This window comes from Galleria mellonella, unplaced genomic scaffold (genome assembly GCF_026898425.1).
Source record: "Galleria mellonella isolate WM207_F2 unplaced genomic scaffold, CSIRO_AGI_GalMel_v1 utg89, whole genome shotgun sequence".
Classification (NCBI taxonomy): Eukaryota; Metazoa; Arthropoda; class Insecta; order Lepidoptera; family Pyralidae; genus Galleria; species Galleria mellonella.
Window position 1 is genome coordinate 362077 of NW_026442169.1, and position 12145 is coordinate 374221.

At 35.6% G+C, this 12145-nt stretch overlaps 2 protein-coding genes across 3 annotated transcripts in view; both read right to left on the bottom strand.

Moving 5' to 3' along the window:
* LOC113519922 (unconventional myosin ID) overlaps positions 1–12145 on the bottom strand; it is a 295622-nt gene that overhangs the window by 155850 nt on the left and 127627 nt on the right. The window lies entirely within an intron of this gene.
* Positions 1515–12145, bottom strand: part of LOC113519923 (cationic amino acid transporter 2) — a 29446-nt gene continuing 18815 nt past the window's right edge. For both annotated transcript variants that reach the window (XM_052902267.1, XM_052902266.1), the window contains exons 8-14: positions 12000–12097; positions 11294–11433; positions 10092–10194; positions 8691–8848; positions 7953–8119; positions 6548–6656; positions 1515–6386 (exon numbers count right to left, since the gene is read on the bottom strand). In XM_052902267.1, coding sequence (XP_052758227.1) covers positions 6250–6386; positions 6548–6656; positions 7953–8119; positions 8691–8848; positions 10092–10194; positions 11294–11433; positions 12000–12097 — 912 coding nt within the window. In that variant the 3' untranslated portion in view covers positions 1515–6249. The remainder of the gene's footprint in view (positions 6387–6547; positions 6657–7952; positions 8120–8690; positions 8849–10091; positions 10195–11293; positions 11434–11999; positions 12098–12145) is intronic.

Here is a 12145-nt window from a genome sequence, read left to right on the forward strand (position 1 = left end):
AAACCTGGTAAGAGACATAATTTCGAATTTAAAAAAAAAATCCTATACAGACTTAGTAGAGACAAAATTCACTGTATAATGTTCTAATCTATATATATAATAAAAGATTGTGTCCCACAAAAAAAAAACTAGTTCAATTGTGACAAAATCAGATATTTTAATTTAAAAACTAAACTACAGAACTGATTTTGACATCTCTATGGGACCAAACTATATCTTATCACATAAAAAAAGAATTTTCCAAATTGGTTTAGGACTTACGGAGATATGAGGTGACAAACATAAAATACAACAAATAGAGACCCTCCTTTTTTTAAAATCGGTTAAAAAATCAATTGCTGTTCGTTCATCTAATCTCGTTAATGAGACGAGGTCAAGACCAATTTGAATATTATAATAACAAAGGGGTGGTTTCAAAGAAAAACTAGTCTGTTAAACCCTAGAGTTCAGGGGGGAAAGGGATTGTTAGTAATGGAGACTGAGAATCCCATTGCTAGCAATATACCCAATCAGGTCGACCTCCTCGCGGTTCTCCCTGGAAACTATCATGGTTAGTTCCTGATGAATTCATCATGATGGGCTAACTGGCCTGTTTTCATTCTCATCTATCACCCTTCACTGGTGCTCCGCCAGCGTATCCCGTTAGCGCAGGCGGGGTTACCATACCATTTTCACTCATAAAAAAAAAACCCTAGAGTTCAATTAAAAATAGCAAAATTATCAATAGAGAATTATTAATGTATGGAAATCACTATTTCGGATTACTTTTAATAGATGGCGTTATAGGTGGAACGATATTCTTCCAGTCGTCATTATATATAAACTACCCTCACACTAGTAGTATCACTTGTTCTGTATAAAATATATTATTATGAAATTTGTTTTAATGCACATACATGGTTTTCATAGTACTGTGACGATAGGTAACAAATGAAAATACGTCCCGCCTGGTGGTAAGCTGTTCCCGAGACCACCAATGGCAGGCCGTGTGGCAAACATATACCAGGAATACAACATAGAGTTGCCAACTAACTTTATTTCACTGTAAAATACATTTTACTTTTAAATAAAGTTAAATGTATTTATATATACTTTATTTTTTAATAAAATAATAAATAAAATAGCATTTAATCAATAATTTGTTTTAATAAATTAAAATACATTCAGAATTTCGGAACAAAATTAAAAGAATTAATAATTTATATACTTAAATGCTTTTGTACAATTAATTTTAATAATTATTTATTGTTTATTTAAAACAAATATAAATTAACAAGTTCTTTTTGCACCAAATAAATATGTCTTAAAGACTTTTAAAAATACTTTTATTTTCACATAAATACTGTCTTATTTTATCTAAAATTAATTTTTTAGAATTCACAGTCAAATTGCTAAAATTATATTGCATTGCTTCATCGTGTCACTCCGAATAATTTTTGCTCAAAACCCAATATATTTTTTTTTATATGTTGGCAACCCTATTACAAAAGTAGTATCAACTACAATCTTTTCTAAAAAAAAAACCCCAAGAATAGTACCAAACTAATCTATTTTAAATACACAATCGGGACTTAACGCGATGTAAAAGCCTTTACAGGTAAATAGTACTTACATACTTAAGTACCTACATATCTAAGTACCTAAATACCTACGTACCTACATATCTAAGTACCTAAATACCTACGTACCTAAGTACCTACATATCTAAGTACCTAATTACCTACGTACCTAAGTACCTATATATCTAAGTACCTAAATACTTACGTACCTAAGTACCTACATATCTAAGTTTCTAAATACTTACGTACCTAAGTACCTACATATCTAAGTACCTAAATGTTTACGTACCTAAGTACCTACATACCTAAGTACCTACGTACCTAAGTACCTATATACCTAAGTACCTACATACCAAAGTACCTACGTACTTACATATACCACGACGTGGTGCAATCCATGTCGAAACGTCGGTAATAAAGAAGCTATCACGATTGTGTATTTAAAATATGTGTAAACAACGGAAGAGTTTAAAATCAAACTATTCTATCCATAGAACCGTTTCGGTTAGCGTTCGCATTAGAAAGAGACAGACATCGACTATCGTCATCTCACTCTATCTGATGTATCGCTAGCGATAACGAGTCTGTCGATAGAATTTACCACTTATCTACAATAGAAAGGAGTTACTTCTCCAGCCGAGCGAGGAATGGTCTCTCAACATGTATTTACATGTACATAAGTATTTACTTAATTAACGGTGAATCTGATTCACTTATCCTAAAGTGCTGTTGCACAGCCCTAATACTGAAATCACAACACGCTATACACGATGCAATATGGTCCATTCTTAGATTATATACATAGAGTGTCTCCATACAAATGCTTCGAGAAAAACGTATCAACTTTTTCAAACAATTTCGCCCGATTAATAATTATGAGTGATTACTCCGTCACCTCTATGGCAAATGTACGAATCTGCAGTTTTTTTCAAATTTCATATTTCTTTAAAAATCTACATTTTGCGCCATACTACTTATTGTGGCTTATTTTCAAATTTCTATCTCTAACGGTTAAAGAAAACGATTAAATAAATGATTTTCTTTGGCAACTTACGAAACTGCCACTTTCGTAGATTTGCTGTTATAGGTATAACTCAATACCTAGGAACTCTCATGTATGAAGGTGCAAAGTAACGAATATGCATTTATTTCTGATATTTGTAATATAATAATAATTAATTAAGCGCATTCAATAAAAAACAGGATTTTAAAACTAAAATGTTAGCATGATCTTTTACAGTATAGTCTTCTGTCAAAAGTTATTTGCATTCTAATGTTTCAAAACGTTCCACTGTAAAATGTATCTTTTACAGTTTCCTAAGTTTACCATAAAGGTGACGACTTCATAACTTCTATATTCATCTTATAATTTCTGCATCTTTTTAATGCGCAAAAATTCATTTTAAATATTAAATAATACGTCAAGATACATTGTGTGCGTAAGTATATAGAACACCGATAAAAAAAAACGAGTCAGCTAATTTGACAATTTAGCTGTCAAAAAGTTTTTTGAGTCGAAGACCAGTTTTTTGAGACTCGTTGCTCTATCTATGTAATCTAAGAGTCGTTTACATAAACATACTTTGGTGAAATATATAGGAACCAAAATTGGAGATTTCTAAGTACAGTTTCTAAGTATTTGTGTAATATACATATAAACATTGGGCATTAGGGAAACAACTGCAATATTTTGATGCTTGAAATTATAGGCGACATAATAGTCACCCCCTTATTCAGAAAAACTAAAACTTCCTACAAACCTATTATGACTATTACACTATTTTGTCACTTTCATTCAAACTGAGAATTTAGAACAAAAGAAAGGGACAAAACAGTTCAATAGATACAATAGGTTTTTATGAATAAGAGAGTATATATATATATCAATGTTGCCATGTGTGAGAAAGTTTATAATTTACTTCTATATATTTTATTACAAAAAATCAAAATAACAAAAAAAAAGTGTTGACGTTAATATTTGTTTTTTTTTATATATATATATTTTTAATAAAATAAATATTCAGTATAAAGGATTACACTAATATCAGACAATACAGTGTAAAACTATCGCTTCATAGAAACACAGTTGTTTCCCATAAAATATAATTATATAAATAAATAGACGACACAATATTAATATCCCATGTAGGAGATCCATCATACCTAAGAGTCCAGTGATCACCTCACCAAATAAGTTACAACTGAAATCTCTACATTTTGATATTATGACGTTTTACAAAAAGTGCAGAGAATAGAAAAAAAAAAAAAACAAGAGCCAAAATAAAACTAAGTAAGGCCAGACTAAAAAAGATGATATAAAAAAAACCAAGTACAGCAACGAAAGAATACTCATAATAAGTTAGAATAATTTAAGATTGTATCCCACAAAATTTTACTGTGGCAACACTAGTTATTTATTGTTACAAGTTACGATAACAGTTTGCAAAAAAGTAATGAGCACGCCATTTAAAAAGAAAACAATACAAAAATCTATCTATTTTATATGCAGTTTGTCAACCTTACATTGTAAACATCATTTAGCGGTAAGTTAGAAGTAAACGTTACAACGCGTTTACAGACGTACATTACATTATTGATTACAGTTATGATCCAAATTTATTCCATTTCCAAATTATACAATAACTTCTTAAAACTTTTTGATTTTAAAATGACTACAGAATCGATTTTGTTAAAAAAAAAGTTACAAGGTAACAAATGAATGAATGAATGAGTATACTTTATTTGCATTATACAATATAGGGAATAAGCAAGACAATTTACAAACACTACGATACAACTGTATAAGTACAGTAAGCATAAATATAAAATGGTAGAAAAAAAACTACCAAATTGAGGACTTTCTTTTTAAAGTCTATTTAAAAAAAAAGAGTGAGCGTTTTTACCCATATTTTTTTTCTTTACAATTTTTAATAACATCTCAAATGAGGAAGACTTAAACAAAAGTAAATTGCTTGGCTACCTCTGTCCCATTCGTGTTTCTACCGTGAAGCAGTTGTGTTTGCATCAACATAAATAAAAAAAATCAACTACTTTCATATTTGATTTCATCGTATTTTGGATAAATTCCGTATTACGATGTGTTTCTGTGATTCTTGTTTCAATCTTTTTATTTAGGAGACATGTCGATTAATCATAGATTTCCGATTGGTATGAAAACAATCAATTAAATTGATTAGAAGTTGATGGGAGTATCAACGTGTTCCCACCCTTCAAACCGAAACACAGCCATGCAAATACAACTGCTTCACGGTTGAAACACAAATGAATGAAATATACGAAGTTGCTTATAAATTTCCATTCACATGGTATTGTCGCAGAAAATCAAAAGCTTCCAATACACTATACATACTGTATTTTATCGTACAATTTTATCGTCGCGATATAATAATCCTCTATTATATCGTGACGATATAATCGTACGATATCATACTGCGATACAGTAAATTAACACTCAATACAATTTAAAGTCATACATAATGATTTGTATGCAATTTTTTAATATACAAATGCTAAATGCAATAATTATATTGTCTGCCATAGCGCGTTAGTGGTCCCAATTCCTACTGTTACAGTCTATAAGCGTCAAGCAACTAAATACGATTATCAGTGACGCACTCGCCTTCGACACATAATATACCTAAAAAGGGGAGAGGATTGTTAGCAATGGGGGATAACAGCCCCATTGCTAGCAATATAACCCATCAGATCAGACTCTAATTATTGTTAGCAGTACTATAATAGAACATAAGTCCCGTCTTTATATAGGCATACGTTTTTTATATTTGTTGTTTTAAATCTTGTACAAAAACTCTCACCTCTCTCTCAAAAAAAATGTTTTTTCTTTATTTTTATATGGGGTCGAGTCGTAGACAATAAGAGCAAAGGAGCGGAAAAAAATTTATGCTCTCGAGATGTGGTGCTGACGAAGGATGCTGCGAATTCATTGGACAGCAAAGCGATTGAACACATCTATCCTGACGCAACTCCGCATAAAAAATAAGCTCTCGACAGTCTGCTGTCGAATACTTCGGTCATATTGCTTGTCGACAGTCCAAAAATCTGGACAAACTAATGGTCGTAGGCAAGACAGAGGGGAAAAGACCACGCGGACGATCACCTGGTCGATGGTCGAACCAAGTAACCGCCGTTACCGGAGTATTAGTTGCAGCTGGCCTGCGAGAGGCTGAAGACAGTGCAAAATGGAGAAATATCATAAGAGAGGCAACAGACGCCTTTCAAGGACACGACCTTCAGTAATGAAGTGGACAAAGAGAGAGAGAGAATATAAAAAAAAAAACTGGAAATGCTTTTGTTCCAATAAACCATTTAGCAAATGGATTTTATTCTATTCTTTTCGATATTCCTCATATTTTTTTCCCCCAATTTTTGGGATCCTGTATATGTATATGGACCCAATTTTAAACATCTTTTTCTAAGTATATTATATGTCAGATACTTTGATTAAACTTACACATATAAAATGATATATAGCAACAGCATAGTATGTCGCATTTCAACATAATAATTTTAAATAACTATACAAAATTCAAATACTGGATACAAAAGATATGACGGTACCACTAGGGCTGATCGCATCTCTTTCTGTCTCCCGTCTCCCGCCGGCTGTTTCCCTCACTCTATCCCCCTCTCTTACTCTCTCTCCCTCGTGTCAGCCGACCGTGTGCTGTAGACCGTTATTCAGCAGTGCTGTCTGACTGTCGTGGAACTGAGTCAATTGCACGGAGTCCTGGGTTCGACGTCTTTCACTGCTATGCCACACGCCGTATGTAACGTAGATTAGAAGACCTGGAATAGGATTTAGAGTTTATTTACCAACTATCACAATTTTTGCCATAATCATACCATAACACAAACGTAATAAATTCATAAAATTCCGTTATACGTATATATACCATAGACATAATTAAAAAACGAACATGTTTTTTTTTTAAATAACATTATCTTACCAGCGGCGATCCAGACCGCGAACCGGATCCACGTCATATAATCCAGATTCAGCATCAGGTACACATTGATGAGGATGCTGAGACCGGGCAACCAAGGCACCAGCGGCACCTGAAAAGAAACGATTTACAGGTGACATCAGACATACGATTTAGGGGCATTCTGACCCAAAACTAAACATTTGTTCACAACCAAATTTCATAGAATAACAAATCAAAAAACAGTTTAAAATGTTTCTAAATTAAATAAACAATATCAAATCAGCCATTAACTGTCTATTGCTGAACATAAGTCTTCCCCATAAGGAGAGGGGGGGGGGGGGTTCAATGATGATAATGGAATGATAACCCTGCCTGCGCTAACGGTATAGATTGGTAGGGCACTAGTGAGGGATGATAGCTGACAATGATAAGGCAGGTCAGTTAGCCCATCGTGATGAATACACCTGGAATTCAACACAATGGCTTTCAGGAAGGACCGCGTGGAGGTCGACTTGACAGGGTATATTGCTAGCAATGGGACTGGTAGTCCGCAACACTAACAATCCATTCCCCCGGGAGGGGGAGGGGGTACCAATAGTAGTTAGTCTTTGGTGATGTTTTAAGAGAGACGCTGCTGTTAATCCCTCGACCATTAAATTGCCTTAGTCGTCTCTTACGACACCCACGGGAAAGGAAAGGGTCTTCCAGCAAACCCCAAGAAGAAAGGAGCATGAATGTCAACTATAAGTATGTTACACGATTACTATATTAAAAGAACAGAAACCAAATAGATATTATTCCAAAAAAAAAATACCATCTTTAACCCAGGCAAGTCCAGTTATTTTATATTAAAAACTCAAACAAGTAAATTTTTTTATTTTATCAAAATTTCTATGAGACCAATCTGAATTTTTTTTTCAAATAAAAATAGAATTTTCAAATAAGTTTACAGCTGACGGAGTTATGAGGTAACAAACATGAAAAAAAATATAACTTAATTGTGAACTTCCTTTTTTCGAAATCGGTTGAAATACCACTAATTTGTAGACACTCCTTTCTTTGAAGTGTATTAACCAAAATCGAAGATATAACAATAATACTTATGCCATTAAGAGACTACCGACTAAACCGTCTTTAAAAAAAAAACGTTCACGCTCACTTTTTTACTTTATCCGAGCAATAAGTGCTTTATATTATTCTCAATTTCGTGTATAATATAGTATACGTCATATATGTGTAAGTATATTTGTTATTTATATATATTTATTCATTTATATATGTAATTCTAGTACGTATGTATATCAATAATTAGTAGTACCGCATTCGAGTATTCTGACACTTCCCTATGGTTGAATGGGAGAGAATGCTTTTAGCATTAAGTCAGCCATGTACACACATTTGTACTAATGAATAAATAAATACTTACAGAGAAAGCCAATTTCTTCTCCGAGACCGGCTGCCTGGATATGGCGTACAGCGTGAACACAACCAGCACAACTCCAATGACCAGCATGGCGGTGGGACCAGCCTCACCTCGCAGTATCGCGTCCCCGTACTTGTTGATACTCGACATCATTATGAAGCACCACACGCCTGGGGAATTTATACATTACTAGCCTGCTGCTTTGACGGTGCGGATAAATGGTATAAAGGGTGTAAGGGACAGGTTGGCAAAAACTGAAACAGTGTTTACATGGCTATGTTTCGGTTTGAAGAGTGGGATATGCCACTGAATTTACAGGGTACAGAGGAATAACACCTGAGTCCTCGGGAATGGCAACGCATGGGGGGTATCATGGGCGAAACAGTATACTCTGTTATGTCCATGGTACTGCTCATGTCTATAGGCGACGGTTACCACTTTCCATCAGGCGGGCCGTCAGCATGTTTGCCATTCTAAGTTGTATAAAAAAAAATTATGACACAATATTAGTAAAAACAGGAAAGAAATTTGAAATTTTCTGGAAAGAATTTCCACTGATTTTCAGTTCAGAATGGTTTGAATTTACTTTTTTTATGGCAACAAGTGGCAAGCTTAATGCCGTATGGCATTCTCTACCAGCTAACCGTTAGGTAAAAACAGAAAGCGTATGAAGGGCAGATGTGGTGAAAAATATGTGACAATTATAGTAAAACATTAAGGCAATCTCAGTAAGATATGTACCGTAAGTGGAGACGAGTGCGGCGACGAGCGCGGCGCTGGCTCTGGTGGGCACCGCGTGGGGGTCGGGCGCGGCCCACACGGCCGCCAGCGGCCGCAGCACGCCGCGCACCGACAGCGGCGGCGCGGCCACTCGCTGCGACGCCGCGCTGCACTCGTACCTGCGTGCAACGTGCAAAGAAGTTACATCATTATCGTACAAGCCATTAAATGTCCACTGCTGGGCATACTGATATTTAAAACAAAGACGTTACTGCCCATCCCTCGCCCTCCCTTAGTCGCCTCTTACGACACCCACGGGAAAGGAAGGGGTGGCCTATTCTATGCCGGGACCATACGACCAGCCAGTCTATCATGAAATGAAATTCCGAAATTTCGAACTCCATTTCGTGTTTTTATTTATACCAAAATCGGACCAATAAATGGAGTTTAACATTTCGTTCGTCATACATCCTATCATAAAAGTCCAAAGGAACAATATTTTAACATTTTAAATATTTCCAAACATGCATGCATTATGTAATTTTAACATCAAATTTCTGCTTCGTTTGGCTCCGAAATTTCGGAAAACATTTCATGGTAGGCTCTCAGTTTTTAAGTTTTATGTTTATTGCGTATTATGTTATTATTTATGTTTGTTACCTCATAACTCCGTCATCTATAAACTGAATTGTTTTTTTTTTTTCACTAAATACCTATTTTCAAAAAATATGTTTAGTAAAAAACAAACATCATAAGCTTGCCTGGAAGGAATCATTCAGCGAAAATAACGTCCACTATTATCTCTTTACTTTGTTTCTTGTATAAATAATACAAGTTACAAATGTATGTTGACATTAATAATTTGTATGATTCGGGGAAACAAAGAGTTTTTCATTCGCTCATTCCATTCATTTATTCCATCTACTCATTCTAGTCAGCCATTCATTAACTTCATTCATTCAAACACATTAACAACTAAAATTAATAAATTATTTATTTATTTATTCATTAGTACATATATGTGTACATGACGGACTTAATACTAAAAGCATTATCTCCCAGTCAACCATAGGGAAGTGTCAGAATACTCGAATGCGGTACTACTAATTATTGATATACATACATACTAAAATTACATATATAAACGAATAAATATATATGAATAACAAATATACTTACACATATATGACATATACTATATTATACACGAAATTGAGAATAATATAAAGCACTTACTGCTCGGATAAAGTAAAAAAGTAAGCGTGAACGTTTTTTTTTTGAAAGACGGTTTAGTCGGTAGTCTCTTAATGGCATCAGGAAGTGCGTTCCAGAGTCGTGAAGAATGTAGGAGAAAAGAGTTTGAAGCGTAACCAGTACGGTGAGAGGGGAATGACAGTTGGAGAGTATTAAAATATAAAATACCTGAGCAATAGAACGCATGAGGCGACCATAGAGTACGCGAGGAGGGTACCAATAGACATCATGTGGATCAGCTGCTCTAATTTGAAGATCATAGCCAGGGTACCTGCAATATAGATTAGAACAAACATATCAACAGTGTGCGAAACGGAACGCAGACATAGACAAATGGAAAGACCACGCGGGAAATGGTTATTATAATTCTTTTTTAATATATTCTTTTTTTTTCATCCGACTTAAAAAAAACAGGTTCTCAATTCGGTAGTATCATTTTATGTTTGTTGCCTCATAACCCCGTCAGTTATAAATCAATTTGGATTTTTTTTTTTATCTGAACGGTTTTTTTTATACAATTTAGAATGGCAAACAAGCTGACGGCCCACCTGGTGGAAAGTGGTAACCGTCGCCTATAGACATGAACAGTACCATGGACATAAAAGAGTATACTGTTTCGTCCATGATTCCCCCATGCGTTGCCATTCCTGCAGACTTAGATGTTATTCCTCTGTACCCTGTAAATTCACGCCATATCCCCCACCCTTCAAACCGAAACACAGCCATGCAAACACAACTGCTTCACGGTTGAAACACGAATGGGACAGAGGTACCCAAGCAATCGACTTTTGTACAAAGTCTCCCTCTGGTAAATATAAATACGGTTATATATACTTACAAATTGATCCCATAAAAATTCTAACGAAATCGATTAAGCACTTTAGTTTTTTGGAGCTAAAATAACTGATTTTGTCACAATTGAAGTTGGACACCATCATTCATTCATTTTATATAAAAAAAATATGGGTTCTTCGAAAAAAAGTATTTTAAGGTACCTTCAGGGGGTCTTTTTTTAATGGGTGATAATGGTATAGTAACTGTGTGTGGTATACACTGGCGGGGCACCAGTGATAGATGACTGATGAGGATGAAAGCAGGTCAGTTAGCCTATCCTGACGAATTCAATTAGAATTAGCTACGATGGTTTCCAGGGGGAACCACGCGGAGGTCGACCTGACAGAGTATACTGCTAGTAATGGGGCTATTTGACACCATTGCTAACAATCCTTTCCCCCCACCTCCAGGGGGTCAGCGGCGCGCACTTGCTTAAAGTTTTCCAGATTGAAACAAGTTGAATTGAAAAACAGCACGCACTTACTTTCCAGTACTAAGTTTTCCAGACTAAAACAGTTTTTAAACTGCAAGCATACCGGTGAAGAGTCCGGCGACGATGGTGCCGACGAGCGGCGTCTGGAAGCGCTGGCTGACGCGGCCCATGCAGCGGAACAGCAGCCCGTCCGACGACATCGCGTAGATGATCCGCGGCAGCGGGAACACCGCGCCCAGCAGGCTGCGCATGCCAACAGACAGCTTCACTTTATTATTTCATTCGTTCTCACATTCAATCATACATTAATCGTTTATTTGTTGTAAACAACAGGGTGCAGTAATAAAACATATATTTCCAGAGAGAGACTTTGTACAAAAGTCGATTGCTTGGGCACCTCTGTCCCATTCGTGTTTCAAATGTAAAGCAGTTGTTTGCATGGCTATGTTTCAGTTCGAAGGGTGGGATATTGCAAAGAATTTACAGGGTACAGAGGAATAACACCTGAGTCCTCAGGAATGGCAACGCATGGGGGTATCATGGGCGAAACAGTATACTCTGTTATGTCCACGGTACTGCTCATGTCTATAGGCGACGGTTACCACTTTCTATCAGGTGGGTCGTCAGCTTGTTTGCCATTCTAAATTGCATTATCAAAAATATTCATTTGATATTTCTCCATCCAATCACTCATTCATTCTTCCATTCGTTCAACCAGATGTTTATTCAATCGTCCATTGGTATTGTCATTCATTCAACATACACGTCTCATTCCTCCATTAAATCATTACTGGGAATACATCGTTTACCTGGAGCAGAGTGCGCAGATGGCGCCGACGCTGACCGCATACTTGGCCCACGACCAGCCCAGACGATCGTACACGAACGGGAAGGGAGCTTTTTCATCCTGAAAATATGATGATATATATTTCTTATAGTTTATTAAAGTCGATTG